Source organism: Hoplias malabaricus, chromosome X2 (assembly GCF_029633855.1).
Source record: "Hoplias malabaricus isolate fHopMal1 chromosome X2, fHopMal1.hap1, whole genome shotgun sequence".
Taxonomy (NCBI): domain Eukaryota; kingdom Metazoa; phylum Chordata; class Actinopteri; order Characiformes; family Erythrinidae; genus Hoplias; species Hoplias malabaricus.
Window position 1 is genome coordinate 5,011,701 of NC_089819.1, and position 25,855 is coordinate 5,037,555.

At 37.0% G+C, this 25,855-nt stretch overlaps 1 protein-coding gene across 1 annotated transcript in view; it reads left to right on the forward strand.

Moving 5' to 3' along the window:
• Positions 1-1,957: 1,957 nt before the first annotated feature.
• The window catches only part of rorb (RAR-related orphan receptor B), a 36,908-nt gene continuing 13,010 nt past the window's right edge, over positions 1,958-25,855 (forward strand). Inside the window, exons 1-3 of the mRNA XM_066653878.1 lie at positions 1,958-2,089; positions 22,761-22,846; positions 25,289-25,430. Coding sequence (XP_066509975.1) covers positions 2,083-2,089; positions 22,761-22,846; positions 25,289-25,430 — 235 coding nt within the window. The 5' untranslated portion in view covers positions 1,958-2,082. The remainder of the gene's footprint in view (positions 2,090-22,760; positions 22,847-25,288; positions 25,431-25,855) is intronic.

Sequence of the window (25,855 nt, forward strand, 5' to 3'; positions counted from 1 at the left end):
TAACATTTGTACATATGTAACATGATTGAAGCTGGATGTAACTCTAGAAAAAGCAAATATAGAGGCGACATATTCATTTCCAAGGAGAACCCTCCCTATGTAGTGCACTACGCTAATCATGAAATTACTGAATAGAGATCTTAATAGTGCGTTATATATTTCTAATACAGCATCATTTATATGTATTTATTTGTGGGAATGTGAAATATAGTGCTAGCTGCCTGTACATTGTAGTTTAATGATTATTGTACTATATAGGGAGTGAGGAGATATTTGCATTTCAGCCATAAACAGGCTAGCACAAAATATCTGTTTTCTTTCATCCACAGGAAAATAGTGACAATGGCTTTTTCAAAGATCCCCAACCTGGAGAGCCCCACTTTGGAAACCTACATTTTCATTGACCTAAAATTTTTTTTTCATGTAGACAGGAGGCTAAAAGGCAGATCAAAACCATAGTTTTTTAAAATAAACATATCCCTGTGAACGGGGACTATATAACTCATATTTAGCAGGTTACCAATCACCATAAGGGGGCACTGTTAACATTAAATTAGGTTTGGGTGCTTTGCATTCTTATAAATGGGTGTGTTTGCAAATAAAAATGTGTTTTTCTGACTTTAAAAAATATTTGGGCTTTGAAACTTGAAATTGAAACAACCTGTTTGCTACCCGAGATCCAGCTGCAAGTGAATATCTGCCCCAAAAATGTTTAGTTGGTCAAATCATTGAGAATGTCTTGCGTGGCTTGCAGTCACACACTAAACTCAAGTATGTGTTTCCTCAGTCTGAGATGTAGTTCACAGATTCTCTTTTTCTCTGTTTCTTGTATTTTCATATTGTGATAAGCCATTATTTACATTGGTGCATATCTGCTTGGGAAATCTCACTTTTTACTTTTTTTTTTTTGCCTTTTTACAGTATTTTCTGTGATGATAATATTGAGATTATTGATAATTACCATTTATTTTATTATTAAAATGTTTGTAACTTAAGTAATTTATGTATTGATAAACATCAAAAGCCAAAGTTAGATGTCATGGCATAAAAAAATGATGGCTCTCCTTTCTCTTAATAATAATATTATACATACTGAGAATTTACCTTATTATTTTAATCAAGGGTTATATTTAATTATATAATTTTGTCTAGATGAATTTCCTTTCATTTGGAGCTCATTCAGATACTAGGCTTTATGAATATGGATGACCCTAAAATAAACAAATTCAATAAAACAAACAAACAAATAATAGCAACAGCAGCACAGAAATTCTGATTTGCTGATTCACTTGCAAAGGAAGAAATTAAGTTTAAGCACCCCTGGTTAACTTATGTAAGTGAAAATACGTTATTTCCTCTAAAGAGATTTTTTTTTCTGCTACTGCATATTTATTTAGTTATTATATCATACTGTAACACACTACAACGTTTGCATAGACCACATTTTATATTTTGTTTTCCCCAATATGATAACAAAATCAAACAAACAGTAACTCTGTTTTTAAACGTACAGAAAACAAACAAACAAAACATATAAACAGATGTTCCAAAACATTTGCACGCGACTGTATTAAAATATTGTAAATATTAAACGCTGTGTAACGCTGAGGTGATTTCATCCGCATTTCCACTTCTACAGTGCTCTTGTACTGTCTGCCCAGGGGTTTCCGTCAGTCAATGGGCGGGGCCTACAGTCTCTGACCAATCCCAGCTCTTTGGTCAGCAGAAGTCGGCGGAGTTAAGATGATTCGTCCAATCGAGGCTCTCGGGGTCTCTCGTGGGCTCCGCCCAACGCCTGTGCCTCGCGCGAGCGCTGAAAACCTCCGTTCAGGTCGCGTGAGAGTCCGCAAGCTTGCGCCGCGTTTACGGGATGATCACGCGCGCGAACCCAACGCGTGGGCCGTGAAGAAGAGTTTGTTGTTATTGTTGTTGTTGTTGTTGTTGCTGTTGCCAGGGATCTTGTTGCTAACGCCACCGCTGCTGCGGCTGTTGTTTTTGTTATTGTTGTTGTTTATTTTTAACCCCTTGTTTGGGTTGGTTTTGTCTCTACATGACTGGGAGCGAGTCGCCACCACCAACACCATGCGAGGTAAGAGCACAACTGTTACTGACAGCCTTATTTGAATAATTAAATTCCTACAAAAAGCCATTGTGGCCGGTGCTTGCAAAAGATAGGTTTCTGATCCACGAATGGGACCTCAGATCGCGTAGGATTTCTCAGTTTAGCCACATCGTTTAAGGTTAAAGTCAACCTTGTCTAGCAGGAAAAGATCTGAGGGACATGCCTACTGAAAAATCTTCTGTTTGTGGTTTGAGTTTTATTATAAATAATCCTGCTTTGTAAAATCGTAGTAGGACTGACTCCAGGACTGAAGTGTTTGTGTCCCAGTGATATTCTCCCTATAAATATGTGTATGAAGTAAAAACAAAGCCTGTAAACACGAGAAAAGCGAATGTAAGTGCACGTTTCAGATCAATTATTTTACCCAAAACCTAGACCTCCACAACTAGGCTGGGAACTTTGAAATATGACCATACAATGTTTTTTTTTACAAATCTAATTATATTCCATCAGGATGCGCGTTACTTGAAAAGCCCAAAACTTATACAGTTATAAACTGAAATATATACAACAATTATTGCGTTGATACTGACTTCACTCAGGTGCTACCTGAGCGCAGTGAGATGAAATATTCAACAGGGATTTCCTACATATCACTAATATTTTCAGCCCCAATACCGTCAAAGAAGCACAAAACTTTGTAAAAAGTGAGATGTACTTCCGGGGTTCACATATCTTTGAACTTTTTTGGGTAATTTAGTTATTCTAATTGCTACAAAATGCTACGAAATAACGATTTTTGGGTTTTTAAGAAGTGCAAGGCCAAAATGGCACCTCAGTACGGCAGAAAACGGCGCGCATTTCTGGATGTGTTTTGAGATGTAACTTACATTTATTTTTCTGATCGCCTCAGTCCTCCTGTTTGTGGGACATATTTATGTTGATGTGCCATTAAAAGCCATCTCACAAAAAGAGACCATCTTATGCAACTGTGGAATATTGACGAGATCGCAGTGTATTTTAACCTTGTATTTGCAAAAATCGAACTTTTGGACGCATTAGGTTCACGTGCATTTGTTGCATTTGTATATAAGGAGTTCGCTGTTGTGTAGCACAGGTGGGACTCACTGTCATGCACGCGCACGGGAGAATAAGAACGCTCGCGAATAGGAACATTTTCTGCATCAATCTTCTGCGTTAACGCGGGGCATGATTTTTTTTTTTTTTGGGCGGCGCGCTCTCCTCTGTCCGCTCCACTGACCCATTTCCGTCAGTCAGGCGCCGCTTCGCGCCCAAAGCGCCGAACTGCAGCATGCGGGAGAGCGCGAGACACGCTCCGCCGTGCAAAAGTTTACGCACCTTTGGTGAAATTAGCGCTGTGTTGATATTTTAAAACGCTCTGAAGGAACATACTTCTATACATTTTGATCCACAATTACGGTTAAGTTACTTACTTACCACTGGAAAATAAATATGTCCAGTGTAAAAGTTCTGGTACACGACAAACCTTTTATTTTATTACACACAGTATGTTAAACCCAGCAAGAGTTATTTAAGTTATGAACTAAACTTAACTGAAAGTTAACTGCGAAAATCGACAAAACAATTCAACACACTTTTACAAATGACTTTATTTAGTGCTGGGTTGAGAATTAAGCTGCTGTTCGTGACTTAAAAAAGCACCTACTGTACATTAACAGTTTTGTTTTGTGGTTGAATTTAATAATAAACTATTGGTTTATAAAAATGTCTCACATTTTTAAAATTCCTGTACTCAGGTAAATTTAATTACACTTTAATTAAATTAATTTGGGGAATCAGCCAATACCTTTCACAGACTGAAATTTTGCTAATGTAAAAGTGAAAAGATTAACTTGTATAAAACAAGAAATTCATAGCTTATATATAGTTTTACAGTTAATTTACAATCTGGCTCATTTTTACATCAGCAAACATGACTAAACAATCTGTCTAAGGACTCTGTTACACATGTTCACTATATATCCTGGCTAACATGCATCCCTTTGTTATGGATAAACGCCTCATCCACACTTAAATATTTTATGAATAAAGAGAACCTTACGTTTGTAAAAATGATCGAGAAATTATTCTGTATAATTTTGTGGCTAAAAAGTAGTTTACTGGCTAAATATATAGACTTTAGCGGCTCAATTGTGGCTATAAACAAGAGCAACTTCATACTTCGTCATAGCCCATTTACGCGTGACATCAGTCTGACGAAACGTGTGAGGTGAATATTGGATAAAAAAGGTAAACAAAATAATTCGAATTTTCTATGTAGCAGAAAACGTATCACATTGATCCTGATACACTTCACACCCCTCTACATCCCAACAGTCTCAGATCAAGACTAAATTAACGTTTAAAGGATATCTCAGTCAGGTTTCAGTTTTAATATCCGGTATCTGGGTTTCTTTGAAGTTATAATAATGCAATAATGTCAAGTTCATAATTTAGCTGAATTATTATAATTATACTTTACTAGTGGACCGACTTATCAACGAATTACAAAATCTTTTATAACGTTTTAGAAATGTGTGAACATTGGATTATTATTTGAACATGAATTATTAACTAAGTGGTGAAACACAGTTGGTTATAACAAGTGTGCTCAAGGTTTGGATGAATGTTATCGTTTTAACGGAATCCCTTACATTCACCTTAATAAATATTTAAAACAAGAAAGTGAGAGCTCAACAGTGGACTCTCAGTATGAAATGACAAGTGAATTAAATTCTTTTAAATCAAAGGATACAGATTTCCTTTCTCAGTTAAAAAATGTTTAGAATAATTACAATTACGTCATAATTAATGGTCAATGAAATCGTTTAGCACAGACTCGTTAAAATTGGACTACATATTTACTTTTTCTAAATAAAGAAATGTATATACGTTTTCAGAAATAGTTTCCCTTCCCTTCTTATTTTGACTATTAAATTATTATTACCTAGATGTTTTATGCTTATTTGGATCATCATTAACGATCATATTTTCTTTTCAGTTGTGAATAAGATTGCGCATGCCCACGGCAGAAAGTTCTCTTTCCCACCCGTTTTCCAAAATACCACGCCCCCTGTGTTGGGATTGGCCAGTCGTTTTATACTTACAGTCTAAACAAGAGCCACGGTCTAAACTGGCAACGCAAGGGAGGCGGGTTAATACACGAGTCAATCAAATCTCAGGAGGCGGGAGCTGTTAGAATTTAGGTGGGAAAACAACAACAGGCAGGTGGGAAACTAGTATCAGAAAGCCTTAAAGCTCCAATTTACCCTACTTACTGCTTATTATTTCACACTGGACCCTTGTTCTGATTCTGAAAATAGGTTTTAAATAATTACGGTCTATTTTAAGAGCATGAAACACAAATCACCAAAAGAAAAGGAGCCATATTTGTTGCATATTTTTATTAGCATGCTACACCATTTATCTGCTAATTATTTCTGACTGATAATACTTAATTACAGTAGGGTCTGGGCAAATGTTAATTTAAAGTTTCCTTAAAATAAGTGGATTTTTAAAATATTTTCAAGCCCAGACACAGTTTGTGACCCTAGTTCTGAAAAAAGTTGGACATTCTGGTTTGTATTTTTAATCTGTGTATTTGAAGTTATCCTGTGTTTGTTCCTGGACAAATGCATCTCAGTTTCATTTTGAAATATAACTTGGTAAATCTGGGAAACACGTGGCTTAGTCCTATTTACAGTTTCTGAATTGTATTTATTTATTTATTTATTTATATATTTATACATAATTTGGAAAAGCGATCTATCCTTTTCCTTAATATGTTAAAACATCATGACGAATGGACCAGGGACCATTATGAAATAATTACTTAGATAAACATCATGTGCCATCAACTCCCATTAAAAGATAGGAAGGTATTTCTCCCTTGTACGGTTTGTCCAACCCCTTGTCTGCTCTTTTTAAATAGTAATAAGTGGCTCTCAATCCACTGGTTTGTCATTTCTTTGTATGTGTTTTCACATTTAAAACAGAAACCTTAATAATTCAATAGTGGATTTGTCATTAAATGAAATATTTATTTTCCATATAGTCATATTGAAGCCCTACGTTTTTTTCCCCTACATGTGATGAGTTGAGGGTGTGTGTACGCATGTAAGTGAGCGTGTGTATGTTGTTACCTCAGTCAAAACATTTATCAGGTTGCCAGATTGATTAAAAAGTACCTACACCTTATCAAGCGTTCCAGCTCGCGGACCGTGGCACCCAGTCTAGTAACATTAGAAGTGATTGCTTTCCCAAGCTCTTTTACATGTCACCATCCTGTGATACCCACACACACACACACACGCATGCACACAGTGTTTTATATACAGTTAAGTACTTATATGTAATAAGATTTCCTATATGTATTAGGTATGTGTAGAATGTTATTGTTGCATATAATATATAAAAACATGATGTTTCTCTGTTATGTCATTTTTAAACATAATTTGAATGTGCCAGCTCGTATGTATACATGCAATTTATTAATGTTATCATTTTTATGTAATAAAATTATGTAAAAATCTGTATGTAGCTACGTAAACCTAACCATAAGTTAAGTGCAACTTCAGTAGCCAAACTATTTATGAATAGTATTTTTAAAAAAAGCCTTTTACAAAGATGATCTTGGCTTTGTGATTTACCTCTTAGTTTTCATTTATAAGGTACAATACCTGGATTCTTTTTCTCTGCTGAAACAAGTACACTTTCACATAGTGATATGAGAAACAGAGACCTAGCAAGCCAGAGAGAGAGAGAGAGAGAGAGAGAGAGAGAGAGAGAGAGAGAGAGAGAGAGAGAGAAAGAGTGAGAGAGAGAGAGAGAGAGAGAGAAAGAGAGAGAGAGAGAGAGAGAGAGAGAGAAAGAAAAAAAAAGAGAGAGAGAGAGAGAGAGAGAGAGAGAGAGAGAGAAGCAAACCTTACTTCTCCAGGCCTCAACTCTTGGACTCTTTGTCTCTGTTCAAAATGGCCATCTCTTGGGCTGAAAGTGAGTAGCTGCACTCATGGCCTCAGAACTCTGTCCGGCTCTTATTTCCACACCTCTCTTTCTCAGCTGCATGTCTTTGACCCCTGGAGTCCACACCATTACTTTAAGCCCAAGCTCAGCTTCTGAAACTCAAAGAAAAACACACAATGAGCCTGAGAGACAGGCACCTATCCACAGACCCAGTATCACTAAGTCTTGGAGATGCCACAGGTACAAAACCATGAAATTGCAGTAATGGCGCATTAATGGGTGTCTTACGCACTTTGCCATGATACTGGGTCTTGGTGGAAGCATGTGCTAACCTTCATTCTCAAAGCTTGGACACATTCAGTGAAATGAATGAAGATATTGGAGTCTTACTGTTTAGAAAAAAGTTTCCTTCTTGGAGTGTTTACAGTGATATATTTCACACTATTTACATATGTATGAAATTTTAGTTTTTACACAAAAGTTGTTCTTAGACAAAAATATTACAGCTTTATTTTGTAATAACAGCAAATAGAATGGAGGAAAGTGACATCTGACTCTACTGATTACTGTTTCACTAATGTTTTCGCCACTGGCATTTGGCATGAAGATTTATAATGTGGCTCAATCTGACTCAAATACTGATTCCACAAAATAATATACAGTTCTGTGTTACATTTTGGTGCTCTGCTTAGTCCCCACCCCACCCCACCCCTACGGATAGCTGATTTAAAATGTAGAATGTTTGACAGAACATCAACAAAACTTGAGACTCAACCTGGAATCGAATGTCTTTTGCACACAATCACATATCAAAGAACGTGGCTTGCAGCACATATATGATTTGTAGCAATACATTATTTGACTCATGTTTCCCTCAATAAGTGAACAAGAACGACTTTCCTGGATGTAGCAAATCTGTTAATCAACTATTCTACAGCTTGTCCAAGCAGTAATCTCCATAGATTCAACTTGAGTGCACTTGGGTATGTAAAGAATCTGACCTACTGTGATGGATGGGTAAAAGTGAACACATGACCAGCAATCACTTGAGTATTAATGTATTATCAGTACATAACTACACAGTTATTAGATGCAAAAAAATATCGTTTGCCCAGAGGTGTACAAAATAATGCTTGGACATTGCTTTACCCAAGTAGAAATATATTTACTTCAGTATGATCCCAACTAATGTCCCAGCCTCTGCAGTTTAATTTACTGATAGCATCACTGTGTTTTAGAGTGATTAAAAACCAATGATTAAATACCTTTATAAAAATCAAAAGGACAGAAAAGTCTGGTCATCCTTTCCCCTGAGGCTCAGTGAAGGATTAGTGCTTGTCATTTTGCTCTTTTTTTTGCCCTTGTTTGTTTCTTTTGCCATTTTTTTGACTAATAGCCTTTTGTTACATAATCAGGGGAATAAATAAATAAAGAAAAACTATGTGAAAGATTAAAAAGAAAAGAATATAAAAAATATGAAAGAAATGGATAAACGGAGAGAAAGAGGTTTTAAGAAAGACTGAGACATTGAGGTTTAACGTGGGAGAGAGAGAGAGAGAGAGAGAGAGAGAGAGAGAGAGAGAGAGAGAGAGAGAGAGAGAGGCTGTAAAGTGTGTATTTAGGGAGAATGACAGGAAATGAGGTATAAGACACAGAGACAGATGGACTCTTGAGGCCATTTTAGTGCAGTAGCTTGGTGCCTTCTATATGATTGAAGCCAAAGGCTAAGCTATTACCATATAGCACAGAGAGAGAGAGAGAGAGAGAGAGAGAGAAAGAGAGAGAGAGAGAGAGAGAGAGAGAGAGAGAGAGTGCAAGAGAGTGAGAGAGATATACAATACTCTGTGATGTTATGATGTAATTTTTATTTATTTATTTACTTAATTAATTATGGGTCCATCTGAAACAACTGGTCACTAAACCAGTATTAATGCTTGACCCAATGAATGTTCTCATAGGTCAATACCATCAAATCCTCATAGAACTGTTCCAAAATCTAGTTTAAGGACTTCCTAGAAGGTGACACAAAGGTGGGACAAAGCCTTACAGAGATCCTTCATTTCATAGACATTAATGAGCTATTTTTTACTGAGAAATGTACAGTCATGGATTGCATCATAGCAACATACAGCAGCTGATCAGCCTGGAATTCTACATCATTTAAAGAGTTTAGAATATATGCTAAGAGCATAATAAATGGCTGCTGATTTAGAGAACTCAGTGTAATGGTGCTGAGTGAAGTCTTCTAGATTCAATCTAAATCCATTAGATCATGCTAATGCTGCTGTACACATCATTACCATTACCTAACAATGAACTGCTCTGGATATTACAATTTTGTGTTTTATTTCCTAAACTATCATGATCTATTATGTAATATCTGTGTTTACGAAAGGTACTAAGGTCATTTTAGATAATGTTTGTGTGTAAGGGGTGGGTTGGGAGATTGCAGGGAGTGGGGGTGGGGGTGTGGTGTGGTTGGCCCACAACGGCTAGATATGACACTGTTGTACTGCCCTAAGGCAAGTGACTTACTAACCTACTTAAACAGTTTAAACAACACACACACACACACACAAACACACAAACACAATGTGGCAACAAAATATATTAAACCTCCAAAGGCTAAAAATATTCTATTCATATTTGCCTAAAAAAACCCATACTGTTTATAATTAATATAGTGAATGATCATAATTCTGCTACACATAGATATATAGTCTATTTTGTGAAATCATATTTTTGCCATGATGCCCACCCATATTATTCTGAGTTTTGTCATGTCAATCAAAAATGCCAACTGTATATTAAATATGTAAATGCATTCCAACAGAATAATAACTGCTACACAGTTCCAGATTACCATATAGGGCTTTTTCTCTCTCTGGTGAATGGATAGTAATCAGTGCTGTATAAAAGATCCTGCCATAGTGACCAAAAATGAGGGTGAGAGATGGCATTTCATGGAGATCACATTGTGCCTCATTAGTTTTGAAAGTTCATGTTGTGAAAGTCAGGAAGGTGGTGGTGGTCGCGATCACCGAGATCATGGTTTGTTTCACCCAGAAACAGGTATCTCTCTATTACAACGTTAGTGTTATTATTACATTTGGAAAACCTGGCCCAGATTTACTTCTAAAAATTAGTGCTAGAAGGTTGTAGAGTAGTCGAAATCCAGGCATAATAAAAGTACTATTAATTAAAGGTATGCTTTCAATTAATTAAATAATTAAAAGGTGGCATTCTTATTCTCACGGATGAAAATAATAGAAACTGTAACTAATTTTGGGACGTAAATCCATATAAATTGGACCTAAATCCAAATACGCAGGTCATAATTAGGTACAAATATAAGTATACATGTCTTCAAAATGCCGGTCAGAAATTTGAGACGTATAATAAATATTACAAGCCATATATTTGCATATGCTCTCTATATACTGGATGCAATCCAATAGGAACCCTTCTGTTGGCTTAGTGAATCAGCCAATCGCTGTTCAGCGCCGGAGTCAGCCACAGCTGATGCCAGGTGCCTCTGGCCTTATTAGCGATTACCCATAATGCACCAAGCAGGAGCTGTATCTTATATGAATGCTTGCATACACACACATTTACATACACAGACACATAGATACACAGCCCAGTGAAGTATGCTGACGTACCACTCCAGCACACATACATGTGAATATATGGAGGGAGGGATATAAAGCAACTATAATACTTAATGATATGTTCTGTAGTATGTGTCAGAATGTTGATTCTGTAAAAGCTCATCTAAGCGCAGGCAGCTTCTGTGAAATGTAGCTCTAAATAAATTCCACTGAGTAAGTAAGTAATTAGAATGCAAAAAAATATAGTAAATACTAAGTGACAAAAATTATTCAAATTATTGCAGAAAAGAGTGGTAATAAGAAAAAGACATCTTAAGTATTTTGTGCTCTAAAACTACTTTAAACAAATACGTTGCAAAAAATAGACACCATATTTAACATTGTTTTGGAATTTCACTAGGTATGTTGGACAGTAAATACAATTTCTATTTTAGTGTTGTAGTCACTTTAATCCTTGGTGCTTATCACCACCACTGTAAATATATAGTTCATCATTTACAATCAAATTGGACTAAATTAATAATAATCCTCCATTTAAGCTTATACCGTTATTATGCTATGTAATAACCTCTACTTAGCTCTGTATTCAGCCCAACCTGAACCTCTTCTAGGGCCCAACTTGGATAACATGGTCTTCTTGATGCCTGAAGATACAACATAACAATGTGAACCCCCTACAGCAAGTGTCTGTGAGTCCTTTCCTTAAAGGCATGAATGTAAAATATGGATGAACACCACATGTACATACAGCCTGGGCCCTCTGGGCTTTCTTATACAACACCCCCATGAGGCCCTGGCATTTTGGACAAACTGCCACCTGTTGGACTCAAGCTGTCAATTCAGTTCTGAGTGTGTCCTACCTACACTCTCTGTACACACAGCACTAATGGGTTTACTATTAGGAACTCTTGGCTTAGTGGAAAACCAAATTTACCTAATTTGCATTTTACCTAAATGGAGGCAGACAACTACAATTTTTTCTGACAATGTTACACTAGACAAAAGCACACTGCCAAGCTAAAATGCTAGTGGCAGCCATCTTGAAGCTTGATATGTTGAAATAGGCAAATAAAGAGAAATTCAAACACATACTCACTCATGCACACGCACACACACACACACACACTTATTCACTCACTCAATGACATTATTCAAAATGCTTCACTTTTCTGTGCTTTACATCAGGGACAATGTGTGTCCTAGTTATTATGGCAGTTATTTATGGCAATTTTATTCATATAAAGAACACTACAGTTGACCACAGCTGTCTTTGAAGAGAGAGGTGTGCATTTCTTTCACAAAAGAGAGTTGACAGACATCACTGCTTGCTGCAGCTCAAATAAGACTCACAACATTTCACACACTGAGAAACAGCATAAAACCAGTAACTTGATTATGCTAAGGAACAGATATCAAAAAGGCTTCTAAAGTAAGTCTGCAAGACAAAACACGGCAGAATATGGATTTGGGAGCTTGTAAAGGTCAAAATGAGATGGGCCACGCATTAGAAATTGTCAATTTTTACATGTGACTTTTTAAATTTTGTTTTGGTGTCATGTTCAGTGCATTTGTAATAGGTCTGTGCATACAGGAGACAGAAGTTCTTATAAGAAATAAATGAGACGTTTTATTGCATTTTATGTTAAAGTGGTCGGTGTTAAAGAGCTAAAATTATTTGGCTGATGAACTACATTTGAGAAAAAGACAAAACCTTCATCAATACCTTTTAAAAGGAGTTTTAGAACAGTGATAAACTAAACTGTGCAGTGCTATGTTTTTGTAGGACTGGATGGAGGAGTACTGACGCACACCAAAACACTGCATTTGCTTGCATTGCCTGGCCATAGCTGCCATGTTTAATTTGGCTTTGTGTGTGACGGAATGCTCCTCTATGAGGAACACAAATTCGACATGTTTGTTTGTTTGCGTGCACACTCACAGTGGAAATAATCTCTCGCCTACACAGCGCTCTACTGCCAGTGGAACGTCTGATTAGAATATTCATACATGGCTTTGGAATATCACATATCAGGCAGACGGCCAGATAACACAATGTAGGAATTAAATCCATAAAGATGTTGGAAAAACTCATAGCAAGTTTTAAATTCTCGCATTTTTAACATGTCCATACTTCAACAAATGTTTTTCATAGTCTTAATTTTTCATTCACCCTCATAAATGTTCTAGAATAATTAATGATTGGCAATAATGACTTTAGGAATGGGTTGCTTATTAGTATGCTAACATGTTAGCTTTCTGCTATGCATGTCCAAATACTTTTGCTTTAAACCCCCTTGTTTTTTCTACCCTGTTTAAGGATGTTCATTATTAACACTACTAACACTACATGATCAAAGGTTTTTGGACACTTACCTGTTCAAAAATTCTTCTAAAAATAATTGTGTCGTTTTTAGCATTGGGCAGGGTGACGATAAACACACATTTACCTGCTGTAGAGTGTCCCATTTTGTTTTTTATGTTATTATCAGGAGATTATAGTAGCTCAATGCACTAATGATAATATATTTTATGCTAATTATTGCCATCATTGCTCCAGGATTTATGAAGAACTTGCTTGACGAATGATATGACACATGGTTTGAAACACTTTTTAGACACTTTTTCCTATTTTTATCAAATTTCTGGATGCTCTTAAGTTTCAGAAGTGCACTTAGCCACTTAATGGGTCTAATTAAAGAAATCTTTAGAGAGTAAGAGTCTCTCCTGAGACACAAGGCAGCCTCAAATCATTTTAAATCAATTACTACAGTCCACGTGCTTCCTCCCATTCCCCCACCTCTCTTACACACACACACACACACACACACATATATATATATATATATATATATATATATATATATATTGTAACTGTGTTTTAATATTAGCAAGTCTTGCCTCTGCCCTGAGCCCCAGCAGGTTAGTGTCAATGCTAACATTAGAATTAGCTGGAATTGTGGTACTTTTTACAAGCCAATGGCTAGGCTAGCTGCTGCTGCAGTGGTATTATGGTGTCGTCCATCCTTGGTTAAGCCTGCAGGGCTGAGCTCGTATTAAGCATGGAATCGCCAGCGCTGCATTCCCTATCTTACATAACCCACGGATAACCCCAGCGCTCATGACTAACAGCAGCCCTCAGCATACTGTCGGCCTGGGGACATGCCTTTTTTCTCCCTATCACTGACTTTTACAGTGAAGTGCATGTAATCCGGCGTTCTACCTGCTCCACATGGCCTAATATTTTTTTTATGAAATCAGAGGTTGCTGTAAAAGCCTGTACAATTATAGCAAGTCCTGATACTAGATGTAGGAACATTGCTGTGAGGATCTGATGGTATCCAGCCAGTACTGATTTTGACAGTTAGCACCTGCAATCTGACTCATTGTAGATAGATGTAGCCATTTCATTCCGTTGCTCCACAGCCTTATACTGGGGTCTTTATTCTCCTTCAGATGACTGAATTTAAGCTGAGATGCAACCACCCCAGAGCATCCCATTTAATTTCAGGCTTTTCCATGATGAATGTAGAAGCTGTGTATGTCTACAAGCTAGGGTTAAAGTTAGACATATATGATGGACATATATAAATAAACTAAGAAAATGAATTAATACAATTTCTAGGACACACTAGGTCACAAACACCACTTGAAGAGGTCTCCCACAAGCTGTGGGATAATAAAGATATAACCCAGTCACTCAGTAGTTTGGTGTGAAATGGTTCACTGTAGAAAAACTTTGCACTGACTGGATTACATAGAATGTTGGAACATTTTTGGCAGGTGGGCAATTATTCATATTTGTGTGAGAATGTTTCAGCAAAAACAAGACACGGCAGGCATCACCGAGTGGAGACATTACTTTTCTTCTTTTTTGGGGTGGGGGGTGGGGGCAGTGGAGATGGGACATGATGACATCACATCCTGCTGCAATGTGACGACAGTGTGGATGATTTTTGTGACAGGCAGACTATACAGGCCTCCTACCCACAATCCCAGGGAGGCACTGGTCACCCTGGCAACAGAGACACAGACACGGACGTCTCCTTATTTCTTATGACAGGTCTACGCATGTAGACCCTCCGGCCATTCTAACGCTCACGGACACACACACACACACACGCACACACTAATATTGAGGCTTCCACACTATTTGGCGTCCCTCTACCCAACGGCTCATATAAAACACTTCAGACTGGTTTTTAAAGTCCCCCCCCTCCCCACTTTCAAATGCTGTCCTGCCTCAAGGGAATGACAACCCTGACACTTCTGCAAAACACAGACCACAACATGGCTAGTAATAACATAATCTAGTTATATTTCCATAACTGTGTGTGTCCTCCTACAAACTGAATCCTGTAGATAGAAATTTAATTGATTGATTTATTTCCAGTGGTCTGGAGTCTTTTAGGCTTCTAGAGAAAGCCTGATTTACATACAGCCATTTTTAATTGATTTTCATTTTTAGTATTGTAGTAATAGTCTTGTGCCATGTCCAAGTTTCTTTAAAACTTTTTTAACTTCTTAAACTGCCCAATAGAAAATCAGATGCATATCAGTGTGTATTATATCTAAGAAGATGCAGCCAAGGCTGATCTCCTATGTCAGGCCATTAGGAACATGAAGTGGAGGCTAGATGTGTCAGATTTACAACAAATTAAGAACTGACAGTGGAGTCAATCGATCAAGTTTTTATTATCTATGGGGTAATCAAATTTGATGAGAAAACAATTAGGTCAGTAGAAATGGAAACCATCAGCAGCTCTAGGCCATGGCTCTTTATTAAAGGAGTTACTGTAAAACTGCTACTGTAAATACATTAATGACTTCTATAAGTTGCAAATTAATAAAAAATAATGATTTTGTACAAGCTTGAGAGAATTCCTAAAAATGCCAGTCTGAATGAGTTTGCTTAGCGCTAATTTAAAACTAGTATATTCATTAGCACAAATGGGTGTTATTAAAGAGTTTCTTGCTTTCTTTTGAACTGATTTTGACTATTTTTGGCCTTAAGTGGAAGCATAGATTGGTAACCATCCCACAATGCGGATTACAGCATCAGTGGATACAGACATGAAATCTATCAGCTATCAATACTGCTATGACCAGGCCTATGAGCGTCCTGCTTTTAGCAGGATAAAAATAGGAAGCTGGTTTTGCTTAACATGGTTATACACAACATTGCTGCATTTGTGTGTGTGTGTGTGTGTGTGTGTGTGTGTATACCTACCTTCCTTTCTGCTAGTTTGACCCAGTTTGACTTTGGCACAGGTTGAAATGGGTCAAAAGTGGATACAGTCCAGTGTTCCTTGACAGGGGCCAGTTGTACAGAGCTCACAGTCCTGCTACTGCTCTCTCACACAGACACTCATACAAAGTAATATACACATAACGTGTCCCACTTTTATTCTCATGGGCAAATACAAAGCCAGTACTTACTGACTGAAAGCATAAAGCATGCTAGATAAAAGTTTTAGCGTATACTACATGTATAGACTTGTTTCAAACCATGCCGAGTGTGTTATTATGTTTATATAACATAGTAGGAAACAGGGTTCAATACCCAGCTGAGACAGAAATACTGTACTGTCCCAAATATAATACATGGGCAAGACTCCTAATGATATTAGCTCATTATACACTTGCTTATGTCGTTTTTGACATTTATGACAATTATGTATTACTGTGTGTAAAAATAAGTTTTCCTAGATAAAATGTATTAGCAGCTAGCGTGGTCTGCCACATTGTCCATTTTGTTATCAGAAAGACATAAACAAGTCTGTCTAATATGAATTAACTCTATCTGCAATTCTGATTTTATCTCGCCCTTGTCCATTTCACCTCACAACTCCCCCTCAGAGTAATACCTTACACCATCTTCTGGGTTGTTCCATTTGTGTATGAACTGAAGTGGTGTGCTAGATTAGCTCTCAGAGGGGCAAGGGAACAAGTCAACACTGATGTCCACGTCAGAAACAGAACTTGCCTAGAATGCAATGTGACCTAATGCAATTTCCATAGCAACGGCAAATACAATCTTGGACAAAAGTAGTTTAGAAGTGTAAACATAAACAAACCAAATGCTTAAAATGTCAGAAAAATAATAATATATTATCACAAATTATTTTACAACATAGTTATATCATAAACATTAGAGAAAAAATACTCACTCTATGTTTACTTCTTGTGATCACTTTGAAATCTTGACCTTTTCCTTGAAATGACTGTGTAGACACTCCCTAGCAAACGTAATTTTTCAAATTACAAAAGAAGTCAGCTCAGCAGATGCATGTTTGTGTTTGATCCAATGGGTGAATATGTTCCGACTGAATGCAGCTCATTTATTAGCACATTTGAAACAAAGTTAAATATATGTAACAATTTCTACATCCTTTGCAAACAATATTTCCTCACATTTTACACTAATGCCATAGTGTCTCAAAATGATTTTATTTTATTTTATTTTGAATAAAATCTAATGTCTAAAGAAATACATCTTTATATAAAACTAGAGAAATCCCCTTCTGGTGATGCATCTTGACTGTAGAATCAAATAGAATTAAAGAGAATATCTAAATTGCTTTGAGATGGATATTAGTGTTGTGAGCTGTTTAAAATTATTGCCATATTGTTAACGCTAGATCTATAGATTTATTTATTAGATTAGGGGCCAGCAGTCAGGACTGGTCTGTATCACAGGGAAATCTAATGATGATGTATTTGAATTAAGCCTAAACATGAAAATCAGGAGCTCTGAAATGCCCATTTAACAAGGGGAAGGCTTGAAGAGATAAAAGTGGAGGTTGGCTGAGGCAGAGAATGGAACAGTATGAAAGAAACAATTTCCTCCCTCTCTAGACTTGTGCAGGGAGGTCTCATTAGAGGTCCGTCTCTAAGGGTCTAGTTGCACTAAAAAGATGTGACAAGTCAAGATACAGAGACACAGACTCCCTACAAATCATCATACCGCGTGCGCTCGTCTCTGCATTTATGGAAAATCAATGGATGCTAGTGAAATACTCGTTAAATAGTCTCCTGAGAGGAAGGTCATTCTGGTCTGTTTACAATACAACTGCACTTACCAGTATTCTTCAGCAAGTAAAGGACATCAAAATAATTAAGCTAGACTTCTAGGACCAGGCGTTTTTTCAAAACAACCCATATGAAACAAACTCATGGGTGAACAACTTGCTTTAAAGTGCATACATGCAAGTGCAAATCTTCCTAAACACTGCAAGTGCAACTATACCGATTAAGAATAATAAGAATAAAGGTGCTACAAAGGATTCTTTGTGCATTGCCATAGAAGAACCCCTTTTGGTTCCAAACATTTTTGATTAAGAGATAAGTTGAGTGTGAAAACTTTTTGAAGGTTTAAAAATTCATCACTGGATCCTAAGGTTCTTTAACGCTTTTCAATGCGTTAGCAAAAATGGTTCTTTATGGAAGTGTTTTCCTATGGCATCGCTTAAAGAACCTTTTGTAGCACCTTTACTTTAAGAGTGTATGGATGTGGGGACAGCCCGTCTTAATGCAATAGCCATGGTCCTTTTAATGTACAAATATTTCGATAGAATATGGGGCTACAGGCAAATATGTAGAGCCTTAGCATGGATATAGGTTTCTTTTCCACATGAAAAACGTATATTACATCAACAGAGTTTTTAATAATATGTAATATGATATTATGTTAACAAAACACATTATATTTTGTTAATGCAGAAATTATGTAAACATTTGAATCAATAAATGAAAAATGTCATTTGAGCAGTAAAGGCTCTGTGTTTGAGATGATGGCCGACAGATGTCCATTTACCCAGGAGCAGTGGACTGAAGGTGACATTGCTATGGGAATGACCCCTAAGGGTCACAATGGGCAAACTCCCACCCCCACTATATATATACACACACACACACACACACACACATTCTGGGGAAGATTAAGCTGGAGCAGATTCAGTGAGAGAGAGACAGAGAGAAAGAGAGAGAGAGTACACAGGCACAACCACCACAGCTTAACAAGTTACACTGGACTTATGTATGTGTGTGTGTGTGTGTGTGTGTTAATCCCATTAAATTACTCTGTGTAAACATTTCTAAAACCCACACACATTTAATGCACAGTGCACTTGCACTTAAACCACCTTTTATGTAGTTCCTTTCCCTAAAATCTGATAATAGCTATGTTAAACTATACTGAGATCAGATTTTAGATTATTTGTTTTGGGTCCCAAAGCCACTCCAAATCATCCCAAACAAATAGACTGGAGCCCCACCACAGGACATAGCATCACTGCTCCACAGCCCAGTTTGACCCAGTGCTGGGCTTTATACTCCACAATTCAAAACTCAGCATTGACCATGGTAAGTTAGCTTCATGTACAGACTTTCCACAGCATCCTTTTTTTATTGTTCTATACTTTATTTCATGGAGATTATTCAAAATATTGGAAAATAAGTTGGAATAATTTGGAATATATTGGAAGCTGTAATAAAGGTATAGAATGTGCACAGAAATTCTGAAAACATTATGATACTCTCTGAAAATTAAATGAATAGGGAGTGCCTTGAAATTTGCACAGTACTACATACACACACACACACACACACACACACACACACACACACACACACACACTCACACACACACACTCACACAGAGCTTGTCTCTGCTCCAGCTAAGCCAGACTAGCCAGCCGTCCCAAGCATATATTCTCTCACACAGATTATCAGTGTGCTAATATACACCTGCGTACACACACACACACACACACACACACAGGCACACACACATACACGCACACGCCTACTCTTGTGGAACATGAACACACACACACTTTCCTGCTAGGATCCCACTGTGTGCTTGTCTCGGGTGTGTGTGCGTGTGTGTGTGTGTGTGCGTGTGTTGTGCCGTCCACAGACAATGAAATCGGATGTTGTAGGTAAGAGAAGGGATTTTGTTTCTTGTCTTTTTTTGGCATGTTCCTTTGTTTAATTTGCAGTCTGCCCCATGAAGTGGCACCAGAAGTATTTAAACACTATTACTTTGGGTACATTTCTTACAGTCTTACATTTAGTGCCACTTTTAACATTTAGCGCTCTGTGTAAAACCCTGGAGAATTATTCCAACCAGACTTCACCGAGGCTACTCTACAGCGCAGTCTGGGGCTGCTTTCCTTACAGTGGCTTCTGTTCACTGAAGGGGTCATGAACTTAGATGCGTTTGAAGGTATTAATAATGGAAACTCAGAACTCTGAAAAGAAACTGAAAAGAGAAAAAAAGCTTTTTAATAAGGCAGCAACCTCCAGAATAATTTAATAAAATCAGACAATTTAATTTAAATAAATTTGCTGAATTGAACACAGGCGTGGCAAAAACTTCTGACTACTGTGTGTATAAGGGATGCTTCATCATGATTATAGAGTGCTTCTTCCTCATAATTTTAAAGAGTAATTCTGTTTGGTCGTGGGTGCTTCTGGTCCTTCATCCTCATAATTGAAGGTTTTTTCACAAGTCTTGGTTCATCAAAGTGTTTCTTCCATATGTCTTTAGGGATTGTTTCCCACAATGATTCTCCTTTTATGCCTTGGTTCCTTTCAAAGACTTTTCCCTCATGATTTTCAAGAGTAGTCATTTTTGGTTGTTCTTCCTCATAAACTTGTTTTTTTATTATTATTATTATTTTGAGTCTTGGTTTCTCTGTGTTTCTTCTTTTGAGGCTAGGACCCTCTGAGTGTTTTTCTTAGGTTTTTTTTTTCTTATCATGATTTTAGGGCTCTTGGTTCCTCTCAGTCTATTAGCATGTTGTCTTCAGCAGACTCATTAGGGTTGGACACCTCATTGCTTTTAGACAATGTCATTTGTAGAAAGCACTGAATATATTCAGATGCCTTAATACTTACTGAAGAAGTAAGAAGACCTTCTGAGTTGAAGTGGCATCAGAAGGATTTGAATGGCTCCGAGAAGACTTGGATAAGCTTACTCATAGTTCAGTTCTAGCTAACCCAGCCGAGAACCTCATTACCACACTTTTTCCTTGCTTTTCTTGGTTCCTCTGCACTTAGGATGCTGGCACAGTGGAACGTGGGCTTCAGCGTGTAGAGATTAATTGTGAATTGCTGCATCAGATAAGCCAGTGTAGAGCAGGGGGAAGAGCGTGTGTAGAAATAATTTAGGATAAGATTGGGCGGCTAATCTCTTTATAGTGAGTGTGCAGTCTCAGCATGCAGACGAGTCTGAAGCGCACTCTCTCTCACTTTCCCTCTGTGGATCATTTCTCCTCATTTTAATTTCCATTTCATATTGAAACACAGCCCCTAGGACACACTTAGATAAGGCTTGCAAGTAGTGTATATTGTCACGTTCACCAAAGAATAATTGCAAATGTAGTTTTCCAAAGACTATCTTTCATACACGAATCTAAATCTGACCTTTGGCCTTTATAGTGCTCGGACATTTTACAGTTAAACAAGTGCCAATTTTGTTTTGTAATAACAATTCATAAAAACATCAAGTCATTTTCTGCTATATGATGGAATGGAAACCACCATTATGTACTTCCGTTACTCGTCACATTATAACAGAGGTCATCAAACCTGGCCTATAGATCCAGGTTCCAGGCCAGGATTTTAAATCTATACCTGCCCAGACAGGTACATTAGCAATTGCAGCTATAGTGTCATACTGCCATTTTAAAATGCTGGCCTGGGACCTGGATCTGAAGACTTCTGCTTTATAACACACCCCACCTTGTACTTTCACTCACTTGAACACTTTATTAGAAATCCAGCGTATGGGTCTGTACAATTATAGACTCTCTCCCATCTGTTGGAGCACATGCTGCACAATTCCCTGCGCTCAGAAACTGACGCCTGATGAAGCTGGTGAAGGTACCTAATACAATGTGTATAAACAGATGAGCTACACTCTTCCACTCTACAGAGATCTGTACGGTAGGGGGTTCTAATAAAGTGGACAACATTTTTAATTGTACATCAATAAAATGCACCCACAGTTAGGTTGAGCTCATAAAACAGACTATGAGTGGACATTTGTACAACAGAACTGATAAATCCACTCTGCTGCAACACACGTTGTACCCCCTTCATATCCTCATTATAACAGTGGTTAGGCTTATGCCATTCATGTGCACTCAGTTTCTTCCAAGTGTCAGACAGTGTCTGATGAATTATATTATGTTCTAGTAAAACTAAACAATGGAAGTCATCCAAAAACGTTATCACGCAACATCAGTATGTTTCTGTGGCTGAAATCCACACAGCAATGTTCCATAATCTAGCCTCAGGTCTTCCCAGAAGAGTAGGGGCTGTTTCTGCTACAAATGGAATAAACATATTATAGATATAGAAAATAAACATGTTTTCAAACAGTGTTAGCCATATATAGCTTTATCAAACTGGCATTAAGCATTAGATATTATGTGATAAGCGCATGTTAATACTCTGCTTCTTGTTGTGCTCAAGAATTTACACCGTATACAATCAATGCCTCAAGAATTAAATGTGATATGTTCAATTATATTTAAGAATAGTCACAAACATTTGTTTGGTCTTTCACTATGATAGCTTGTTGAAATAATGAAAAATACACTGTATGAATTTATATAAAAAAAATAATTAAGAGGGCAGTACATAATGCCATTCCCACTCATCCCAAAGGTTCCTCTGAACATAGTTCCTCTGCTTCACAGCCCAGTGCTGGGGGGCTTTATATCCTTTTGGTCAACAGCTACAACAAGCAAAACCCCAGACACCAAACCAGCTTGAGCCGATATATTTTTATATATTGTGATCATTGATTGACTATTTACAGATTTAGCCTTTTCTTAATGAAAGCATCTCATGCGAGTTGTAACAATATATTACATTAACCCTGGGTGCTTGTAACAAAGGCTGTTCTTTCCTTTGAGCAACACCAGTGTTAGAGAGGCAACATCACAACCCATGTCTGAGAGGCCTCAGAGGGGGTCCCGTATGAATGAAGCGTCCTTCATTATGTCATGTACAGTCTTTATCTGACAGTCTTCAACTGAATGATTGTGCAATTTGTCCTCTTATGTACTCTCTCTCTCTCTTTTTTTCTGCAGCCCAAATCGAAGTTATACCATGCAAAATCTGCGGAGACAAGTCCTCAGGGATCCACTACGGGGTCATTACATGCGAGGGGTGTAAGGTAAAAACAAACAGAGCTGACCTTTTCTAAGGCACTGTAGACAACACCCTGTCGGACACAACATAAACACAGTCTATGTTTTGGTTAGGACTGGTTTCCCAAACACCAGCCACTTCAGTCGTCACAGCAAGCTACAAATAAGTTTTAAAGCAGTTTTTTAGATACTGTTTAATCGTAATTAATAATTCAAACCTTCTCCCACCCTTTGTATAGTAACTGTTGCGTTACGTTAAAAATAACTTTTAATTTTATTTAAAACACAAAACCTAAAAGGCAAGTAGTTTGAAAATGGCAAGTGATGAGAATTTATTTGTCACTGCAATCATTATGCAAAAGCATGTGCATTTATTTAATCTTTTTTGGGGATAATACTGTATTGAAAAATATGTGTAAGTTTTGGCTTAAATGATTTAAAAATGTTGAAGTAGCAACTGTGGACATAGCTTATTAATTACTTAATATGTTTTTAGTATTTTTTTATATAAATTTAATACTACACAACAGTTACCTTGAAATTACAATAGAAAATGACAATGTTTTAATTTTGAATTACAATTATGTTACAAAAAAAAGTGTGTAATTTTAAAACTTATTTGTATGTCTTATAGATCTACATTTATATTTGTAGAATATTAAACTGCAATAGTACTGTAACTGTATGTTATAGTACTAGGCAAATATATCATTTTCGTAGTACCCACCCAAGCTGGGGATCAAATTTAAAGCTGAGAATTAAACTTAGGTGTAGTGATGTTATCTGTCTGCAAAGCTAGAATGTAACTGCTGCACCATTAAACGAGCAGTGGCCCCAGAATGTAACTGCCATAAAATTAAATGTGTTCCTTTAAGCAGTCCACGTTTTACTGAAGTAACAATATTATGACTTGAGTGTGAGTTTAGACAGTACATCTCTGGTGATAAATGAGGGATGTGTTTCCTATATCAATTAAACTTAGCCATTTACAACCAACATTTTAAGAAAGATTCAACTTAAAAAACACAAATTTAAGAGTGTTTTAAGTAGTTAGTTTTGGACTCCTCTGCATCTGCACATCAAAGGCACAACCAGTGGAAAACTGATGCACTGATTGACATACATTTTCACATTATGGTACCACAAAACTATCATTAGACAAATAACTATAAAAATACTAACAATCAAATAACTATTTGCACTATTTATTTTTAACTATTAATAACTATTAATAATAACTATTATAGCTATTAATTACAGTTATTATATAATAACTATTTATTTTAGTTTTGTTCCTTAAAGGTACAATACATTCTGTTCTCCAGAAGGAGAGGTGAATATTTAAGTTTTCAGAAATGTAAAGTCCTAGAATATGGTACAGTTATGTTCCCTAATTAAAGGGTACTAATTATGTACCCTTGAGTGAATATGTTCCACCACAGTGGCAGTTTTTCTGAGAGTGTACCTGTCGCATATCAAGCCTATAATTAGGCACGCGATTAACCTTCATATGTCAGGCCAGAATCAGCGCAAACAGAATTTCACCCAGGATGAACTCAGCAGTTCAACAAATAAATGGGTGAGTTTGCACAGCCACCATGTTCAGCACCTTTGGCTTACTGTGGGTTACTTATTTGTGTAAATGACTGGGCAGTCAACTGGATTGGTTAAGTGATCACAAGCATAGTAGGCCAATTTTCTCTTTCTTAGCAAAGAACACAGGTATTAATTTACTGCTACTACTCCCATTACACTGGAAAACTGGAAATACTTATGCACTGATATAAAACACTATATTTATTTATTCTCAATCAAACTAAGGATCTTCAACTGTGCTATTGCCGGGCACATTTATTTTTATACGAATATTAGCGCCCTCAGACATCTTTGAGGTAGAACTGCACAATGACAAGAAGTACTTAGTGAGTTACAAATGGGTCTGAATTCTCTTCACATATGACTGTGTTTAAGTAATATGTAAGATACAAAGAGTTTCTGGAAACACTCCTAATTTTAAGAATGTTCTTAACCGTGTCAATAAAGTTCAGAGCTCTAAAGAAAACTCGTATAAATGTTCACAATGTGTTTTTTCATCACATATCAGCACCATCCAATATTAGATTTTTGGGATGTCCATGTTTAGAGTTAATTTAAATAAAAAGCAGATGAATGACATACATATTTCTCCCACATAACTGTTGCTGGCTTTGTGCTGAATATTAGCATGTGTAGCTTTTTGGGAACAAACTTTTTTAGGTAGGTGAAATTTGTTAAGTCAAGGCATTTCATATCACCTCAAACACGGCTGAAAGGCCTCAGACTCCAGGGGGATAAGTACAAGGTTATTTAAGTACTTAGCATTAAGAATGCTTTGGGAAACCCACCCCTGACCTGTTTGGTTTAGGACTGACAGCAGTTGGTAGTAGCTGGAGTTGATTGTTTATTAGTTTAATGTGCTGTGATTGCAGGGCTTTTTTAGGAGGAGTCAGCAGAATAATGCCTCATACTCCTGCCCTCGTCAGCGCAACTGTCTGATCGACAGAACCAACCGCAACCGATGCCAGCACTGTCGCCTGCAGAAATGCCTTGCCCTAGGCATGTCCCGTGACGGTGAGACTGCTTTCTTACATTTACTCTGAGCATAATCATAAAATATGCCATTTTTTATAAGATTTTGATTGATAATTTGTATTAAAACAATGGTTTATATTGCATAAATATATTTTTATGGATTATGGTCACAGCAACAAATCACAGTTGTTTTATTGGTTACGGTCCCTAACTTTTTAAACAAAGAGTATGAGTCATTTTCTCTCATAGTGATTTACTTCAGTTTATGAAACAGCCAATGTACTGACACCTAGTGGCCTGGAGGTGTCAGAGATTCACTATTAAGTCTATTTTAATGGGCATATATTAAGGAAACCTCACTTTTCTAGTACATGGGAACATTTGGGGATCTAAAGCCCCAACCTGCACAAAAACTGTGACTTAATGTTTTTGACTTTTGTGGTATTTTGACAAAAGAACATCAC